Here is a 21,917-nt window from a genome sequence, read left to right on the forward strand (position 1 = left end):
TGATAAGAAACCTTAAAAATGCACAAATTAAAATCAAGACCTTTGCAATAACACTAAATTTTACTAAAAAAAACCGATTTTATCATATGACTTTCCCGGAGACAAAGTTTTTCGTATTTTGTTAATAATATAGATCATAAAATTTTTCTATCAAAATTGTTAAGAAAAAAATAATTTTCCTGATTGTTACTTTGTATTTTTTTAAAGAAAAAGCTTTAAATTAAAAAAAAAAAGCTCTAATTATTTTATTTAATAACTGAATAATTTTGTTTTTTTTTTATATTGATAATTAATTTAATATTTGACAGAAAAAAAAAGTGTCAAATGTAAAAAGAAAATTTAATGAATGTAAAGACAAGCGAGTGTTTAGTTGGCTCATTCGGGGATATTTTGTTGACAGGTTAATTAAAGCCTAATGAAGGTAGACAGGCGTCACACACGATGATAAAATGTAGGAAGATGAGGTCGAGAGCGGTAGAAGATATTCCTCGGAGGAAGTGTCAAGAGAAAGAGAGGTTTCAGCCTTAAAGTTTTCGAAATAAGTAACGATGTAGACTTTGGCGCCTTGGCCATCACCGTAGTCTCTCCTGTCAGTGATATTACTGGCGGGCTGTATTGCTAGCCGGTACCAGTGCGTGGAAACTCTCAAGGAAGGATAAGAGGATAAGAGGAGGACGAGAGAGTAAATAGCCGAGGGGACCTCGAGAAAAGACGTGCCGGGTTATACTGCCGCTAAATAACGACCGACACCGTACACCGAGGAGGCTTCTCACTCAAAGAAGCAGAGGGTGAAGGCTCACGCAGAAAATCGCCGAGCGATGAGCGATTTACAGGCCACCCTCGAGTTCTCCCTCGAGCTTTGCAAATTCTACAATGTTGATCTCTTTCAACGCGGGTGAGTCTCCTCTTTCTTTTTCTTTTTTTTTTTTATTCTTTTGCATATACTTTTTGCATTTCGGCGTATTTCGGAAACATGTTTTGATACAAGCTTTTAATTAATTTTTTTTTATCAAAGTTTAATTTTGAAATAAAAAAAATTTTTATTTTTTAATTAATTTATTTCTTTTTGTAAATATTTTTAAATCGAATGGAAAAAAAGATATTCAAATTTTTATTTTAATGTCGGCGAATTAATAATAAAATTGGTCAGATTTTTAAAAAATCGAATTTAATTTAGAATTTTTAATCAAAAAAATTTTTAATTAAAATTTTGAATTTTTTATCAATAATTTCAAGGTAATATATTAATTTTTCAATTTTAATTTATTTTAAAACATTGATTGTTAAATTGATAAATTTTTTTAAAGATTTTGAAGTTTCATTTTTAGAAATAAAATTTATTTCCATCATTAATTTACCGAAAAGTAAAACATTAAAAAAAAAAAAAAACAAGCATAAATAAGCCAATTTTTTCATTTTTAGGCAATAATTAATTTTTACATACTAAAAAAATAATTTTTGACTTTCTACTAAAAGAAAATTTTTTTTATTGAATCAAGATAAAAATTCTTGAACTTTGAATTTTTTTTAAAAATATGTTCAATTTTGTTTGAAAAAAAAAATGAAATTTTTTAGAGATTAATAGAGCTTAAATAAAGTAGAAATTGCTGTTTTATTTTTTGAAAAATTGAATAAAATAAATTATTTATTTATTCAGGTACTATCAAATCCGAACAGCCCTCAGGGTATCACCTAAACTGCCAATTAAAGTGGAAGTCGATCAACTCCGTAATCGTGAGTGTTTCTTAATTAATCAGTATAAATATACATAGAAGGGTTTGTGATAATAATCCAATTGCCAATAATCGATTTCACAATCGGTTTACGAGAGAGGCTAAACATCTCATTATTGGAGCACCTTTTAAATAAATACAGACTAACTAGCCCTCTTTATGCGACAGCTGAAAGATCACATATAATATTTATAATTTATCATATGAAATATCGCGTTACTGATGCCATAAGGGCGTATCCCGAAAAAAAAAAAAAAAAAAAACCCTTGAAAAATCATAAGAGCGTACCAAAAAAATTTTTTTTTCGGCAAACAACGTATTTTTACTTTAAATGCATAGAAATGATGAAAAAATTTTTTTTTCAAATTTGAAATTAACTTTGATCAAAATTTTTTGGAATTTGAAATTTGTGATAATTTCTTTATTTAATTTAAAAAATTTTTCATCCATTTTAACCCGAATTTCCATAATTGCAATGATAATGAGCCTTGATATTATATTTGCTGTTTATATTATGCTCGCTTAGATAAGCGCTCGTTAGAGAACATGGACCCGCCGGGAACGAGCAAGCGTTTCCAGATCCTTTACAGGAACGAGGAAGTTACTCTAGGAACATCCGTGCTCTTCCGCGCTCACGTGCTCGTGCACAGTCACAAGATCGAAGAGGCTCTCTCCCGGACTCACTTCAATCTCGGCGTCGAGCTATGGTTCAGCGAGCCCACCCAGCCAGGGAACATGGCATGTGTGTCATCAAGGTGATTTTTGATCTGGTTTTATTTTTGAATCACTCGTTTGTTTTCTCGAGCGTGAATCAACTCTCAGATACTCCATGTTTGTTTCTGTTATTCTGTTGTGTTTGCTTTGCAAAATTTACTGGCATATTTATATAAAAATGTTTTATTAAAATCGAGAAAAATTATAAAACAAAATTTATTGAATTCTAGTACACTTAATAATTTTTATCATTTAAACGCAACAATTTATTCTTAACATGGAAGAAAATATTACTTCAAACAGTAATACCCGTGTAAAAAAAAAAATTGTCTTAAAATTATCATTTTTTTAAGATCTTAAAAGTCACACAAACCGAAACTATTTTAAGACTTTTTTAAAACGTCAAAAAAAAAAAAAAAATTCCTAGAGCAGATTTTTGAAATTTGTTATGAAAATTAATTTTTTCTGTAGTATATTATTTTCTGTAATATACCATTTATTCTGTAATAGAGGAGGGTGGGGTAAGACGGCCCACCTGGGGTAAGACGGTCCACCTGGGGCAAGAAGGCCCACCTCAAAAATTGACCAAAAATTTATTTTTCTACTATTTTTTTATCATATTTTGGAGATGGGCCATCTTGTCCCAAAAAAAAAAAAATTTTTTTTGGAACTTTCAAAAAATTCCAGTGACTTGAGTCAAAGTTGGACCAGAGTAAATCCACTTGATAGAAGAAAGTCACAAAAAATAAAAACTGGCTTAGGTGGGCCGTCTTGCCCCACCCTTCCTTATAATAACAATCATAAGGAATAATTTTGTTTTTTTTGAAGTATTAAACAAGAAAAATTTTTTTTCCTTCGGTTTAATTGCGAAAGTTGAGATCTGGTGGATTGAAATAACTTTAATTGAGAATCGGGTTTAAAGAAAACAAGTTGTGGGTTTTAAAGAATATTGTCGTTTGTTTTATTTTTTTTTTTTTTTTAAAGGATTTAATTTCTGGATTTTATATAAAAGGATTCGTAATTGAAATTGAATTTAAATTAATTTAAAAAAATTATTGACTTTGTTATTTTTAGATTTTTTTTGGAATTGCAAAAAAAAATTTTTTTTTATACATTTAAAAGAAGTTTTTGGTCGAAATAGGTCATCTATAAAAATAATAAATTTGTTGAATTGATATAATCCCAAAAAGAACTTTCTTTTCCTTTTTATTTCTTAAGAGTGAATTTATAGAATTAATTCGAATTAAATATCTCAAAGGAATAGTAAAATTTAGCAGAAAAAATTATTTTTTTCAAATAAAAAAACTTTTTTCATAAAAATCCATAATTTTATTCGTGAAAAATTGAATTTTCAATAAAAAAATATGAGCTTGAATTTTATATCCAAAATACTATTTCAAATAAAACTACTATTTTTCTCGGCACAAATCGTAACTCAAAAAGCTGCCCTCGATACCCATAAGCGTGTCGTCTAATTTTTCGAGTGTAAATCAAGATTTTTTTTAATTTTTCCAAACAAAAACCACAATACTGACATCTTGAGCCTCAGAATTGCCAGAGCTTTTAATTGGACCAGTTTTACCTCGGGTTTTATATTCCAACTTAGTTTTTTTTTATCCATCAATGATTTTTTTCTTCCGGAAAAACTCTTGAGAGTAAACAGAAATAGAAAAATGTAAAAAAAAAAAAACTTGGGATCGGCGTTGCGGTGAAACTCTGAGCTGAAAGTCGAATTAACGAGTATAACTAATGAAAATAATTATTTGTAGAACGTTGCAGCTGAATTTCGTACCAACAAAGGGGCTTCACTATCATTTACCGGTACTCTTTGACTACTTTCATCTGGCAGCGGTATCCATAACGATCCACGCCTGTCTCGTCGCGCTCCATCAGCCATTCGTTAAGTCAGTATCCTCTTCCTTATCTACTGTTTTATTCATTTATAATAAATTCATACTCTCTTTATAAATAAATAATAACTAATAAATAACATAAATAAAATGAATAAGTAATTTACCCATCTTGTTCGTACGCTTCATCTCCAGGAAGAGTATACTTCACTATGTACAAAGCTGGTGAGTTTCAGAGTAAAAGATGAAAAATTTATGTAAATATAAAATCATGATAATAAAATAAAAAAAATTTTACAGCGCACCTAGGAGTGGAAAACCTTGGTTACAGTTCAAACAGCCGACGGCTAATGGCGCAGACAGCACTGCCTTCTTGAACATTGTAATTATTCTATTAATTTTATTATTAAGGGGTTTTCCCTTTCGTACCTACGAGAGCTTTCACGGAAAATTGTTATAGAGTTCTGAATAATTTATACTATAGACTGTCGACTCTAAGTATCGAGTTTTGGTTAAAATATAGAGGTCAAAATTATGCTTTACATTAATAACAAAATCACTCAAAGTTTAACAGTCAAAATATTGAACCACAAATTAACCAGTTAAAGAATTTTTTAATTCTAAGACTAATATGTCTATATATGACCTGACATGGTTTTATGTGTCTATGTATAGTTTTTCATAAATTTTAATATTCTTTTACAAAAGCTTAGCATCAAAATTGACCATATAAAACCATATATGATCATATAAAGCCATATAAAACCATATATGATCATATAAAGTCATATATGGTTTGATATGGCATAATATGTCAATATCAGTTCTGATATTGACGGATATAATAATATATGTCTTTATATGTACCCATATGACTTAATATCTCCTTGTATCAGTTTTTATATGGCTTCATATGTCTTGATATTGCTTAATATATCTTTTTATGACTTGAAATATTCATATAATGCTTAATATGGCAATATATGACTTGAAATGTCCATATAAAACTGGATATGATCATAAATACCTATATAACATTTTTGGTATGTCCTGATATTCATTTATGATAATATTTGATCATATATGGGTTCATATGATTTTATATGTCCATATATGGCTAAATATGTTCTTATATGAGTTTATCTGTCCGTAAACAGCTTAATATAGCAATATGTGCTCATATGTGGCTTTATATGTCCTAATATGGCTATATATACCCACATAAATTTTTTTTATTAAAACTAGTATTAAAAATATCCGACAGGTGGCGCACGATTACTAAATTTTCTCAATACAGGAGAGTTAAGTTTGAAGCCTTAAAGTTCTAAAATAAAAAAAGCTTATCTGACGTTATTTTTTAGTTTAATAAACTCCTAAATTAATTTTTGTTTTAATAAAATATTAATTGATATTAGTAATTTTTTTTATTCTTTTAATAATAATAATTTGGTAAATAATAATATTTAACATTGAAAAAGGAAACAACGACAAGATGCGTAGGATCAACAGCACGAACCCAGCACGCGCGAGCGACGCAAACAGAAGTCACGCGAATATTATTAACAGCTCGCGAAAACTTGCTGAATGACATCGCAGATTTGGCACGGCTCTTGCCGTCTCGAGAGCAGCGAGACCTGGAAATCGCCGAGCGTAAGCACAAGGAGGCGAGTAAGATGATTGACACCGACGAGGTTGACATCGCACAACTTTGCGCACAAAATATCGTCCTCTGGCACATTTTCCTCGAGGCTTTCAGCAAACAGGAGGCTGTGCACCAGCATTTAGCTCGAATTCACCATCAACTTCGCGTTAGTTTCTCATTATTTTTATTATTATTATTATAATAATCATCTTTTATAATTCCAAGAAAATTAAAGTAGATTTTCTTATTTAAAAACAGTTTTGAGAGAATTTTTCAAGTGAAAAATTTAATTAAAATTTTTTTTCTTAATTCAAATTTATCGAGTCCTTACTTTCTTTTTTAATAATTTTTTTTTAAACCATGGAAGAAAATTAATTTTTTTTTAACTTGTAAATAAATTGTAGATCTTAAAAATTACTCTGAGTAATTTTTTTTAAATCTATCAAAAATTTTTAATCAAAAGTATTTTTCATTTTAAAAAAAATTCTTGAAAAAAATTTTTTATTTTTGATAAAATTAATTTTTTAATCAATAAATTGATAAAAAAAATAGTGAAATTATTTAACAAAAAGTTTTTCTTTAAATCAAATTAATTTTAAAAATTTAACTTGCATATCATGACATTTAAAATGAAGAGATCCTCTGTAACAAGAATGAATATTGAATGACATTAAAATTGACAGGTTAAACGGTTCTCTGAAGGGTTCTTTGTCCTCGAGAATCCACGAACATCAGCAGCAGGCTGCTACGACGCAAATTATCAATCTTATCAAGCGGTGAGTGAAGCGGCCCGGAGATCGCGTTACTTGGCGGCTCTTCCACCCTTGCCGGTTCACTGTCCTGAGCTCGACGGTGATCTCAATTCCCTTCCTTTGATATTCGAGGATAATTACGCTGACATGCAACAGAGGCATCGTAACAGCGGTAAATATTTTTCGCATTGAAAAAAAAAAAAAAAAAAAAAAAAAAAAAAAAGTAACTTTACTCTAAAAAAAAAATATAAAGGAAGAAATTAATTTATCTAATCAGAAATTTATTTTAAAAAGTTCCCAGCATAGAAGACTGCAGCTGCGGGATATCCGCGATCCTGGAGTCCCGCGAGTCCAGTGTCTGGTCACCCCGCAGCGAAGGAGCCGCCCAGGACATCGCCTCGATCCAGGCCAGGCTGTCTCTAGGACCAACCTCGCTTCCAGCTCGTCACAGCAAGTCCTTGGACCAGCTGGGCCCTGAAATTGCCAGCCCGCAGCCCAGAACTTCGCCGAAAACCCTTCCGAGGTCTGCGTCGACACAACTTTTCCCTCGGCAGCGGTCAGGAGGACGTAATCCAACTCCCCCGACCTCCGTGCCCTCCAAGGGGAGGTCTCGATCTCAGGCACCGCTTCACACTGCTCGGAGCACCACGCTCTTTCCTCCCTCGGGTCAGCAGCAGGCTTTCTCCGCGCCGAACCCGTCTCTAGGTTTATTAATTTGCGCTTTCTTGAGTTTCTGCTTCTCTGCTATCTTTTTATTGGTCCCTCTATTTAATTTTAGAAAATCGTTTGGTTTGTCGTCTTGATATTTCTTGGACAATTGGTATCCAATTTTTGAATAATTATTGAAAATTTTTCATTAAAAATTAATTTTTAATGTCAAAATAAAATTTTTAAAACTTTTTGGTAAATTAAAAAAAAATTAACTTTTGATTTTTATTGATATAAAAAAATTTTTAGAGCTCCTTGAAAAATTTTTTAAAAATTAACTTGATTAAAAAAAAAATATTTTTATGATAAGTATTTAGGCTACATTCGAGATTGCTCTATCTCTAGATATATAATTAAGAAATTACCTTGTATCTTGTAAACTATTGACATTTTTAAAGATCTAAGCTCATTCTGATGTGACACTCATCAAGACCTTTCATTTGAGTACCCACATCAATTTTTCATATATTTTATATATTTATATATATTATATATATTTAAATATATGAAAAATATATCAAAATGCATGTGGGTACTCTAATGAAAGCTCTTGATGAGTGTAACATCAAGATGAGTTTATATTTTTAAAATCGCCAATATTTAAGAAAGTACAGTGCAATTTAACAAAAGTCATTATTTAATAAAGCAAAATTTTATTTCTTTATAGTTCACAATTCACGGCAGTCACATAGTGACTGCGAGGTTCCTAGTTTTAATAAACTATTTTTCCTTTAAAAATTTTTTTTATCAATTTTTTACTTCAAATTCTGTTAATTTATTTTTTATTGAATTGAATTGCTCAAAAAACTCATTTTTACGATAAACTTGTATAAAAAAAAATCATTTTCAGGATTTTGAATTTTTTGATTTTAAATCAAAAAAAAATTTTTCAAATTACAAAATAATTTTACATAAATTTTATTTCATCAAAAAAAAAAAAAAATCAAACTCTTCAAAATATTGATTCAATCAATTTTTTTTTTTTTTTTTAATTAATAAGTTTTCTATTAGTCTTCTGCTTAAACCAAAAATTCAGTCAAAAAAAAACAATAAATTTTGGAAAGGAGACAAAATAATTCTCCTGAAATGAATGAACATCCATTAACATTTCTCTTGACCAATATTTGTTTTTTTGTTTTTTTTTCAATATCCCTAAAAAGACGAGACTTTTCCACTTAAATATCCTTCCATTAGTGCCGTAAATTTTTCCAGTAATCAATTTATCCTTTCCGACCCTTCTAACTAAATTAAACCATCTATACTGAAAAATTCTTGTAAAAACAATTTATTAAATTTCTAAAAATGAAATTCTTAATTAAAAAGTTGTATTTGGACACCATTGGCCTCTTGAGACGTAAAACCGAACGACCTTTATTAAATAACAATTAAGACAATTTCCTTTTGATTTATCTTTAGGGTCAACGCCAGTAATGCCGCTCCCGCGAGCAAAATCAACCCAAATGTTGGTCGCAAACTCCAGGCACGAGTACATGCAACCCTCGACATCAATAACATCGCTGTTGGCCGCGATGTTTCCCGAACTGCCGCCGAACGGACACTTCCCGGGGTATCGACCTTCAAACAAGACCTGCGAGTTCGGAATTCCTTCCTGCAACTTTGACTTGAATAATAAATTCGGGTCCTTTGACAGCAATCACAAGCCGGAGTCTAACAGCACCGGGAACCAGCGGATACGACTGGAGCCCCGAAGCCATCGGCTCTTCCACCCCGACAAGTCGCTAAACATCCCGAACGGAGTTTTTGATGAAACCAATTCCGGCAACATGCGATCCGCGACCCTGGATCGCGTGACCTATCGCGGGAACCACCGGAAGCAGGCTGCCAAGAGTAACACCGACAACCGACGGTATCACACCCTTGGGAAGTCTTCCGGCCACCCGGAGAGAGTTAAGTCCCAGGACTTCCTTAATACTTTGAACGAAGACGCCCAGAGCCACACTTTGCTTGTTGATCCTTTGAACAAGAGGTTTAGTGGCGTTTACGGCGACGTCAATGTCGATTCCTTTTTCTACAGGACCAACGGGACCAGCGGCAAGAACTCTGACCGCCCGAAGAGACCCAAGAGTACTGAGAGGCTCTTTGATGTTGGTCGGGTCGATTACTCGCAGGATAAGGAGAATTATGAACGCGATAGATATATAAATTCTCGGTAAACATTTTTATTGATATTATTATTTGTAAATTTTTTTTTTTCAGCGTTAAAAAAATTTTTTATTTTAGATAAAATTTTTATGGAGAAAAATTGATACACACAAATTACTTAAAAATCTCAGTACTTAGAAATGACCTTGTATCTTGTGAAATATTGGCATTTTTAAAGATATAAGCTCATCCCGACATTACAGTCATCAAGACCTTTCATTTGAGTACCCACATCAATTTTTCATTTATTTTATATATTTATATATATATATATATATATATATATATATATATATATATATATATATATATATATATATATATATATATGTATATATAAAAAATATGTAAAAATGCACATGGGTATTCAAATGAAAGCTCTTGATAAGTGTAACATCGAGATGAGCTTATATCTTTAAAAACGTCAATATTCAAGTAAGTACAGTGCAATTTAACAAATATCATGTTAACTACTGACATTTTTTAAAATTTAAGCTCATCCCGATGTTACACTCATCAAGACCTTTCATTTGAGTACCCACATCAATTTTTTATATATTTCATATATTTATATATATTATATATATGTATATATGAAAAATATATCAAAAATGCATGTCGGTACTCAAATAAAAGCTCTCGATGAGTATAACATCAGGATGAGCTTAAATCTTTAAAAACGTCAATATTTAAGAAAGTACAGTACAATTTAACAAAATTCATTATTTAATAAAGCAAAATTTTACTTATCTATACTTCACAAGTCACGGTAGTAACATAGTATTATAATTTATTTTCTTCTGAATAATTTCAATCATTCAAACAAAATTTTCACTATTTAGGGACAAGGACAAGGCCACAAAAAAGCTGGAGAAAAACAAGGTCGAAAAAGAGCCAGTGTACGAAGTTATCGCGCTAATGATCGACACGAACCCTGTAGAAGAAAGACGGCGCGGTCGCCGGCCGCATTCGGCCCCTGCAATTGACGGAGAAATTAAAGAAGACTTGGTGAATTCCTCCAGCAACAAAAAATGTCATCATCGCGGCCGCAAGCCTCCACCACCTTCCCCGCCATCAATCCCACCTCCATACGACGAAAAGGATGCGATAGATTTGCCCCTGCCCTTGCCTCTGCCTCCGATGCCGGGAAATAAGTACCGAGGCCAGATGTCGAGCCTCCAGGAGGTGGAGAACGGGAGCAAGGTCAACCTGAAGGTCGAGGGGCTGGAAAACGGGGTTGTTTCTTCGACCTCGACCGACAAATCGCCCTCCCCCGGAGTTCCTGAGCCAAATGCCAAAAGACTGAGATGTGCGAGCGTTCCCATGGCACAGAACAAGGTGGTCGTGCCCCGGAGCGCAGTTTCGTTGCCTTGTATGCCAATTAGGGACAGCAAAGAGCTCCTAGGCGCCGACCTCGTTGCTGTTCCTCCCAGTCCGTCGTCCTCCAGGCCCAGCAGTCCCACCAGTAGCACAGATTCTAATAATTTGACCTCCGAGTGCTCTGGGTGGGTCAGCAGCGGGGATACTTCCGGTTCTGAACAAAAACGCAAAGGTAACAGACGACTAAAAATTTTTTATTTTTTTTTATTAATTAAATTTCAATTAAAAAGATATTTACAAATAATTGCACAAATAACAATTAAACTTTTCTAACAATAAAGTTAGCAAAAATGAAACTTAATACTCCTATTAACTACTTATCAACCTGAAATATTAATTACCAATATACTTAAAATTGCGTGAGTTAATCTGATCTATTTACAAAACACAAGTTGAGTGGTCTGTTAGCTAATATTCCCTACTATTACACTATATGAAAGCGGCCGGATTAAATACAGAATGAATGCGTAATAGATCATTTTTATTTAATCCCCTTGAACTTCACTCTGACGAAGAATTATACTTTTATTATTCATAAAACCTGGCCATTTTAAGCCCTTCTAAGCTTTATGGCAATGTTTCAGATAAATTCATTTAATCATTCGAATAAATGCATTTTATAGTAATTCGACTTGAAAAAAAAAGTAGTATTAAATTTTTTTGTAGCTATTAAATATATTTTAAATTAATCCTAGGTCACTAAGGATCTATAACCTCAATATTTTTTTTTCTGAAATATTTTATTATAATTACAAAATTAATTAAATAAAATTATCCTTGCTTACACGGAAAGAACAAGATGACACTAGATGTCATCCCAGATTATACTCAGTGATATCTGTGGTTAAAAAAAATTTCAGATAGTAGCTAGAAAAATCTAGATTAAACTACGTGATATCTGGATTATATTCATTATAATCTGGATTATACTAGCTACTGTCTAAAAAAATTTTTTCACTCAGTATAATCTAGGATGATATCCAGTGTCATCTTGATTTTTCCGTGTACGAATCAAATTTACTTTCTTTTCTTTCAATATAACTCGAGTCAAAATTTAAATCGTAGATTCAACGTATTGAACGTTCAAATCGTAGGTAATAAAAAAAAGCTATTACAATAATTAATTGAAAAAAATAATAATAATTAATTGAAAAAAAAAAAATAATAATAATAATTAATTAAAAAATAACAATAGGAGAGAAAAAGATGAACATAAACAAAATCCCAGTGGCAAAAGACAAGAAAAGTAAAACAAAGAGCGGCAAAGAAAAGATAACAGAGCATTCTTACGAGGAAGTGCGACTCCCGCCGCCGAAGATGTTCCAAGACGAGCCCCCGCCTCCAGAAGCATTCAGAGACCCAGCCCCAGTCCCCGCCCCGGTTCCGATGGTCGACAACCCGCTCTACCACGTTTATGAGACCGTGAAGTGCGCCAGGAGTCCAAAGCAGAACAAAACCGCCCCCTGCAGCCCCCAGAGGAGCCGCGACAGGGTTGAAAGGGAGCGAGAGAGCGTCTACGCGAGGGACTTTTGTCTGGACTGCTATCAAGAAGGCAAAGAGCTGCTCCAGTCGACGCAGGACGACGTCATTAACTTCAAAAAGTGCAAGGAGGAATTCAAAAGGCAGATGAGCTTTTCCGGGAAAATGTACAGGTGTGTTGTTTTATTTTTTACTTTTTCCTGGAAACTGGGGGGTGCGCGGGAGCTGGATTGCAATCGGTGTTAAGATTCTTTCAATCGAATTCCAGCGACTACACCGGCGTAGCCAGCAGCCTTCCCTACTTCAACATCAGCGACGAGTACAGGATATTCTCTCCCGAGGGACCTCATCTTATTATTTGCGTTCATGGGCTGGAAGGGAACGCTGCTGACTTGAGACTCGTTAAAACTTATCTTGAGCTCGGGTTACCTGGGGCTCATTTGGATTTTCTTATGTCTGAGAGAAATCAGGTGAGACAAGAGCAGTTTTTTTTATCAATGAAGAATTCTAATTATTGAAACACAGAAAAAAAAATTTATTAATTAAAGGGGAAAATATTTTAACCAAAAAAATAATTTTAAAGAGCTTCATTGTCTTAATTTAAGTAAAAAAATTCTTGATCTAAATTTTTCTTGATTAAAGAATTTTTTTTCTAGATTTAAGAAAAGTAAAATATTTAAATAATTTTCAAGGTTCAAAAATGTTTCTTTTTGGTGCATATGCACTAGGGTGTCGCAAAACAACCGATTATTTTTTTTTTTTTCGAGTTTCTAGTAAAAAAATGTTAGTTTTTGATATTTTAAGAGCCCTTTCCAAAGGACAGCTCAAAAAAAAATTTTTAAGAGGTCGTTCCGAATTTTTTTTAAATTTCAAAAATCGTCAAAAATCGAATTTTTTTTTTTTATTTTTTTTCTTATTACGGTAAAATTTTATAAATAAAAAAATAAGTTTCTAAAAGTTTCAGTTCAAAATTTAAATTTTGAACGGTCGCTCATAAATATTCATACACGATAAAAAAAGAAAAATTTTTAAGTTAAATTACAATTTTTAAAAACTGAAAGCTTCAAATAAAAAGATAGAAAAATTAAAATTAAAAAAAAAAAGTATAAATTTGTACAAACTTTGGAAGATATACATTTTAAAATTGTTAAATTATATCGCGTTACAGATGCCATAAGGGCGTAAAGTAAAAATTCTCTTTTTTTTTCCAAGTCAAAAAAAATTTTTAACTTGAAGAAAAAAAAATTTTTTTTTTTTTGTATTTTTCGACGTTTCAGATAAAAATAAGTTAATTCCCAAAAAAAATTTTTTTTGTACGCCCTTATGGCATCCGAGGTGGGTCCCAGGAGCCATAGGGCGTATAAAATATTTTTTTGCATTTCTACACATTTCGGACGAAACTACGTCGATTCCCGAAAAAAAAATTTTTATACGCCCTTATGGCTTTTCACTGGGACCTTCTGTCGATATACGCCCTTATGGCACCTAGAACGCGATATTTTAAACTGTAATAATTAATATTTGGAATTATATTTTATAAAATTACATTTATATATAATTTTTTCTTCTTTTTTTCCGTGAAATTATAAAAAACTATTTTTATAAAATAAAATAAAATTTAATTAAAAAAATAAAAATTTCCGGATAGTTCAAAAGTATTTACCTAAATTTTTTCCTCTCAAACTTTGGCTCTAATAAAATCCCACCAAAAAACAAACTTTTGTGCTTAAAAGTTTTTTTTTATCCTAAAAGGGTGATACATTTTCGGATTTCGACACAATGACTGACCGACTGGTGGAGGAGATCCTCCACCACATAGACACATCAGGATTAAACCCCACGAAAGTAAGTTTCATTGGACACTCACTGGGGACCATAATAATACGCAGTGCATTAACGAGGCCACAACTGAGGCCACTGTTGTCGAGACTCCACACATTTCTCAGTCTAAGTGGACCACATCTAGGAACTCTCTACAACACGAGTGGACTTGTCAATGCCGGTTCGTTAAGCTTCTACCATTCGGTGAAACTATCCACCATGCCCCAATCAAACTTATAAACTCAAACTCAACAAATTCGTCCCTTTCAGGAATGTGGTTCATGCAAAAATGGAAAAAATCCGGATCTCTGCTGCAGCTCGCAATGAAGGATGCTTCAGATGTTAGGAGATCTTTCATGTTCCGACTGAGTCAGAAGAGCAACTTGCAGAGGTTCAAACACGTCTTGCTCTGTGGTAGTGCTCAGGATAGATATGTTCCTCTCCACTCGGCCCGGATCGAGCTCTGCAAAGTTGCCGTACGTGATCCAACTGACCAAGGTCAGAAAAATCTTCTTTTTTAAATATTTTATATAATTAATATCAAAATTTGTAAATACTAAAAAATCAAACGCGCTTTGCGCGCTTCTGTCAAAATTTTTATTATCTACAATTTACCTAATCAATATTTTTTTTTTTTATTTTAATCATTATAATACTTAACCGTTCGCGTGTCTAAAGGTAAAAGGTCTTATAATAATTTTTTAAAAATTTTTATTGAAAAAATTTCAATTGAATAATTTAAAAAAAAATTTCACCTGTAAAAAACTTAAAAAACTATAAGTGTAATTTTTTAGAAATATCTTTTTAGTTGTAATTTAATTGATAAAAAAAATCAAATATTTTTAAACATCTGCTAACTTCAGTGTCATTTTTCTTAAACAAATAAATTACAGTAAAAAAAAAAATTATTAAAAAAATGGACTTGTAGAAATTTGTATAAATTAAAAATACAATTTTGTAGAACAAAATGAATAATATTAATTAAAGATCTTTGGTTGATTTTTCCAGGTACCGCGTACAGAGAAATGGTCCACAATATTTTGTACCCTATAATGTCAGCCTCAGGTGTCAGTCTCGTACGCTATGATGTCCATCATGCATTACCACCAACGGCAAACGCATTGATTGGACGCGCTGCTCATATCGCCGTCCTTGACTCTGAATTATTTATTGAGAAGTTTCTTCTTGTCGCGGGACTCAAGTACTTCAGATAAGCCACCACTTAATGATAATTACAATTATAATTATTGTTTATTATTTACTATTGACTATTACTATTTTAAGTAACAATTATTGATAAACAGTGACATCACAATGACCATTAAGAAAATTTTTAAACTAATAATATCGTCGTTTTTTACTAATTTAATAATAATCATTTTTTCTCGTTATTTTTTGCAGAGCTCTTCATTATTCTATAATTGTAATTGCAACTTATATTTAATTTTTACAGAAATTTATTTATTCAAAATTTTAGTCATTTTTATTCTTTCAATTAATTGATTTTTTTAATTAAGGGGTTACATGGGTTTCCTCCGGGAAAAAATGGTCTATTTTTAATAATTTTTTTTTAATAGAAAAAATGAAATATTTTATTCAAGCTTATATACTATCTTGAAGATACATGTTTAATAAGGGATTACTGAAATTTTGAAAAAAAAATATTAAAAACTCTGCTAATGTGACGGCATTTTCGGCGAGCCCTCGGAAAAAAGATGCGTCCGCGTGATCAGTAGAACTCCTAGCAGGATCATTTGAAGTGAAAAAAAAAAAACATGTGCTCTAGTTAAGACTTCAAACTAGGTCTTGAACAGAAGAAAAAAAAATTAAAATTGGACTTTTGGCAGAGGTTTTTACAAAAAAATTGAAAATTTGGCTAAAATTTCGCGGAATTTTTTTTTTTAAATAGTTGTAATTGAAAAAAAAACTTCTTCCGTTCTAGACCTTGTAAATTATATCTCGAAGACCTGTCTAAAATTTCATCAAGATCGGTTGATTAGTTCTCGAGGAATCGTGGGTACCGTTTTTGAAAACATAGTTTTGAGAAAAACGCGTTTAAAGTTTTGAATTTCAATACAACAGCGCCTTGAGCGCGCAACTTTTTAAAACTGTATCTCCGAAACTATTATTCGGATCGATTTGAAACTTTGGGACAATATTCTAGAGATGTTGTAGAATTTAAAAAAAAATCGAGCTTTTGAACCGTGAAACCCATATAACCCTTTAATTTTTAATAATTCAAAAGTTAGCCGTCGTTTTTAATTTTTTTATTATTTTTCATTTATTAAATTAGAAGTAAAAAATATTTTTTTAAATTTGCACTTTTACTTTTTCAAGTTTTTTACAAATGAAATTTAAAAAAATTTTTTTGTAATAATATTTTTTAATAAAAGAAATTTTTTTTGAATTTTTTGATGTCGGCTAACTTAATTTTCATTAATTTTGAACGACTGCAAAGTAACTATTATTCGGATCGATTTGAAACTTTAGGACAATATTCTAGAGATGTTGCCGAATTTAATAAAACATTAAAAAAAAAATCAATTACCCCTTAAATAATTTAAAATTAATTCGATAAAAATTCAAAAAGTCATTAAAATTTTTAATTAAATTTTTTGCTTCTTTTTTAATTAAAAAAAAACAATAAAATTTTTAATTTTAGTGCTTAATAAAATTTAGAAAAAAAAATAAATTAAAAAATTTTTCTGTAAAAATTAAATATAACATAATAAAAAAACTAGAAATGAACCAACGTAATTTGTGATTGTAATTTTCTCATCGAAAATTAAAATATCGAATTTAATATTTACTAGTCTTACTAGTTACGAATTTTATCTAATCTCATTCTCGATCGAAATTATACTCGTTATTTTAATTAAGCAAACTGTTGGCCTAATGAAAATTAATACGTCATTTTAACACATGTAAAATTATAATTGTAATAACATTCAAAATCACGATCATGGTAATTTTATTAAACCGACTGAGTCATTGTAATAAAACTCCTCGAGGCTGGTAGACGGCATTAATAATCTAATGTCATTAAAATTAAAATTAAAGTATAAAGTAGGCAATAAATCAAGGTAATGCTAATTGTAACTTATATTATATTATGATTATGATTACGATTATTGTATTAATGTAAGCGCCGTCATGTAATTAGGAAAGTCACGAAACGTATGTCAATTTAATCCCTCAGATGAGTGTGTCAGTGCGAAAGAAAAAAATGCTGTAAAGTGTGAATGACTTCAAGAGAATATATAAGTATTTAAAATAGTTTAATTATATATTCGTTCCAGGTTTCACGATGAGTCCCTCCAAATAGATCTCAATTGCTCAGAACATAATAGTTCTAGTGTAAAGTCTACGGGGTTTTAATTGCTAAGTGGTCTAAGTAATTCATTACTCGTAACTGCACGACGATTTAAGTCGATAAATTTTTTATTGTTCAATTATTCTTATTCTTATTCTTATTGAGAATTGTGAATTTTTAATGTATTATTCAATTTTATTATTAATATTTGAGACTTTTTGGTGAATTTGAAAACGGATTTATGCTTAAATATCAAGAAATTAAATTTTATGGATTTTAACAATTTAAAAAAAATTAATTTTTTATATAACGATATTTAAGTGTTGATAATTTTCTTTACAAGTAAATTTTTTATCAAATAGGGTAAGTGTGGATATTACTGCGGTTTTTTCGGTAGGTCTTACTTTAAATAAAATAAAAAAATTTTTAAGTTGCTAACTTTAATGTCATAATTAAATTAAAATTAATTTAGCAGATATTTGATCATTTTAAGGATTTTTTTAAAAATTATGACAAAAAAAAATTAGAGAAAAAAATTGACATTTAGAAATTGAAAAAAAAATAAAAAATGTAATTTTTTTTTTAAAAAAGTTTTAAATAAAAAATTTAAAAAAATGGTGAAGATAGGGTAAATGTGGGTATTACTGCGGTTTTTTCAGTAAGTCTTACTTCAAAAGCATTTTCATTAAATTTTTCAAAAATAACAATAATTTTTTTTTTTTAACCCAAGTTTGACTCATTATTGGCTCAAAAAAAAAATCACGAGTACGATAAACTAATATTTTTTTAAAATAATAAGCATTTAAAAAAAAAGTTCATATGCATGCCTATCTGCGTGCCTATCACTGCGGATGAAATTCAATGATAAACAACTTTGGGATCATATAAGAAATTAATAAAATACATTTGAAAGATAATTATTTGTTTAATAAAATGAATGGATTAGAAAAACGTATTGAATGAAATAATTTGAATTAATAATAATGACCGAAATAATGATGTATAACATAACAAGCAGAGCTTTTATAGTAATTAAAAAAATTAGCTTTATCGAAGAAACATAAATCTTGATTTTAAAAAATCATTTTGAATTTTTTTAAATCAATCAAAAAAAATTTTGAATAAAGTTACATTCACTTAATTTAATAAAAATTTCTTGGTTTGAAAATTTTTCTGCTTAATTTAACACAGCAAATTCTTTATTATAATGACCGCTTGTATTTTTTATCAACTTTGATTTACTTGTTTTATTTTTTATCAATTTCTGTTTACAATTTATTTTTAAGATTATTTATTTTTAACTAAGAGCAATTTGAAAGCAACTTGAACTATCAATTGACAGGCAATATTTTCATTTTAATTTAGAATATATACATTTTACACCCGCAATAATTGGTACAAATGCATACAAATAAAGGTGCTTCTATTACTGCGGATTATTGAAAACATTCGCAGTAATACAAGCATGTTCATTTTTTTGGTATACCAATTACTGCGTACTTAAATAAATAATATTAATTGATCAAAATTCAATTTTTCATGCGTAACTGATATTAAAGAAGAGTTATCTTACTTTTATATGCAAAAAATTTTTAATTTGAACCATTTTATGTAAAGAAAAAAATCTTTTAGTAGCACCTCTTTTCGTACAGAAATTCACAAAAAAGCTATAGTTTACTACTTGTTAGTAAGTTAATTTTAATTTATTAATAACAAATTGAATAATTGTTGTACGTGTAAAAATACTATGCAAAAATTTTCTTGAAGATTTCAATTACAAGAAACAATTTTTTTTTTATTTAAAAAGCTCAAGTACGATTTATTTATAATCGAAATAAAAAAATTCGCCATAATACCTACAAATTATTGAAATTATTAAGAAATTTTGAAATTTAAGGAAGTAATATTTTTATTTCAAGTAAATTTTTATTTAAATAATTTAATTTAAATATTTGAGAATAATTTAATATTTTTAATTTAAATAAAATGAATTTTTAAACTTTAAAAAATGACTAAAAATTATTGAAAAATTGTAATTAAATATAAAAAATTTTTAAGTCTAAATATCCGTTTTCAAAATCACAAATTTGTAAATTAATTTAAACAGGGTTTTATATGACGCTCTAAGTGTTTGATATTTACCGAATTATTTATTGTATTGATGTATAATTATTATTACTAAATACTTAAAATTAAAGCAAGGGAATAAGACTTAGAGATTCGATTAAAGACGATTGCATCTTTGATAAATTAACCAATTACTAAATCGAAATCTTTTCTTATCGTCCTATCGTTTGCTCAAGTATCTCATGATAGAAATACGAACAAGTCTATTAAATAAAAAGTTCATAAATAAATTATTACCACATATATGAATTTTAATTGTATCAGTAATTTTTTGTCATCGAATCTAATCACGAATAAAACTTTGTAATACTTTGTGTCTTTACTATTGGAAAAATATTTCAATAATTGATAATAAATAAAAATAAATAAATAAATAAAGAGTGATTGCTAAGGGGACTTTCGATCAGGAACGATAGATGTATGATACTTAGACACAAATTATGCGATTGTATAATTAGATAATGAGTAAAAAGTATTTATTTAGATGGCGCGACAAAAAATCAACACCAAATTATATATATATACATATATTATTATTATTATTAAATAAAAATTATATACAAATAATTGAAAGAAAAAACTAAATTGAGATTTGAGAGTATATGAAAAATTGATTATAAATATATATGAATATTGATTATTAATATATTATATATATAAATATAATTATTGTCCTGTATATGTATATATGTATAAACGAACTATTATCGAGTATATAAATATACACATACATATAAAAAGTAATTGTGAGATAGCTGAAATAAATATAATTATTATTACTAATAATTTTTTTTTGTTTCTTTTTTAAAATCCTATTTATTATTATTATTATTATTATTATTATTATTATTATTATTATTAAATTTTGTCTTCAGGATAGTCATGTGATAGAATGGGTTTTTATGGTAAAATTTGGAATCGTTGGAAAAATCTTGACCTGGAGTTGTGCCTTTTCAAGGTTTCATATCGTTCTCACCCTACATAATTAAGAAATTACCTTGTATCTTGTGAACTATTGATTTTTTTTAAAATATAAGCTCATCCTGATGTTACACTCATCGAGACCTTTCATTAGAGTACCCACATCAATTTTTCATATATTTATATATATTATATATATGTATATATGAAAAATATATTAAAATACATGTGGGTACTTAAATGAAAGCTCTTGATGAGTGTAACATCGGGATGAGCTTATATCTTTAAAAACGTCAATATTTAAGAAAGTATAGTGCAATTTAACAAAAGTCATTATTTAAAATTAATAAAATTTTATTTATTTATAGTTGACAAGTCAAGGCAGTCACGTAGTGACTGCAAGATTGTTAGTTATTATTATTTTAACATATTCATCAATGATATAGGTAAAAATTTGTAGAGTCAATTTCAAATTATTTTTTCTTCGATATTATTACTAAGAAAAAATGCTTCATTCAAAATAATTTTCTCGTTTAAAAATTTTTGTCTTTTGAATCAAGTTAATTTTTTCAACCGTGTAGTATATTTTTTTCCGGATAGACCTAAATAAAAATAAGTTACTGTCCTCTTAAGAGCACAATTATCTGACCTTATTTATCTCACCCAATTCAACCGTTAATTTCCTTATTTTATACTTCCGTGTTTCCGAGAGATGTTGAGGATATGAGTTGCTTTTGAATTTAAAATAAAATGTACTGGTGGTACTTAATTTTTTCAATCTAGGGATGCTTAAATGAGGATTAATGATGTTTTTGTTTACTGTTGCTGGTGATATACATCTAGTCTACTATATACAGTAATCTATATATTTTATATACTACAAATGCAGGCTGCACATGAAATTATTCAGCGAGACATATGGTCGACTTAACGCGTAGTTTATAGCCCACAAAATAAATTGACAAATTGTATAAGCGAACCATTTAAAAGTTCCCCTATGTTTTACAATCTACAGTTTTACCATATTTTTGGTAATTTCGTCGGGGGCGAACACTATTTTTCACTCAACACTCTAATCGATTACCTATTGGGACCAGCATACTTTATTTATTTCGTTTAGAGAAGTTTTTATTACTTTTAATGACTTTTGGAAATTAATAAATTTATTTAATTGAAATAATTGTAAATTATCGTTTAAAAAATTTTTACTCAATTTTTAATTAATTTCAATTATTCATTATTGGGATATTTTTTAAATAAATGAAAAAAAAATTTCTATTATTAAATTAATTAATAAAAGAATAAATTATTCTT

General features: G+C 29.5%; 1 protein-coding gene and 1 long non-coding RNA gene across 2 annotated transcripts; one reads left to right on the forward strand and one right to left on the reverse strand.

Annotated features, from left to right (window-relative positions):
• The first annotated feature begins 818 nt into the window (after positions 1-818).
• LOC141535016 (protein FAM135A) lies at positions 819-20,720 on the forward strand. The gene is made up of 16 exons (XM_074254734.1): positions 819-895; positions 1,658-1,734; positions 2,260-2,488; positions 4,217-4,351; positions 4,493-4,522; positions 4,598-4,679; positions 5,776-6,105; positions 6,623-6,863; positions 6,986-7,396; positions 8,816-9,569; positions 10,405-11,114; positions 12,138-12,594; positions 12,690-12,891; positions 14,174-14,423; positions 14,513-14,740; positions 15,251-20,720. The coding sequence occupies exons 1-16, from the start codon at positions 819-821 to the stop codon at positions 15,454-15,456; spliced, it is 4,419 nt and encodes a 1,472-aa protein (XP_074110835.1). The 3' UTR covers positions 15,457-20,720.
• On the reverse strand, positions 4,289-4,614 carry LOC141535017 (uncharacterized). The gene is made up of 3 exons (XR_012480522.1): positions 4,603-4,614; positions 4,465-4,519; positions 4,289-4,371 (listed from the first exon to the last, which is right to left on the reverse strand). It is a non-coding gene; the product is annotated as an uncharacterized LOC141535017 (long non-coding RNA).
• Positions 20,721-21,917: the final 1,197 nt, after the last annotated feature.

Source organism: Cotesia typhae, unplaced genomic scaffold (assembly GCF_013202065.1).
Source record: "Cotesia typhae breed Kobodo isofemale line unplaced genomic scaffold, CoteBio_Ctyphae scaffold_13, whole genome shotgun sequence".
Lineage (NCBI taxonomy): Eukaryota > Metazoa > Arthropoda > Insecta > Hymenoptera > Braconidae > Cotesia > Cotesia typhae.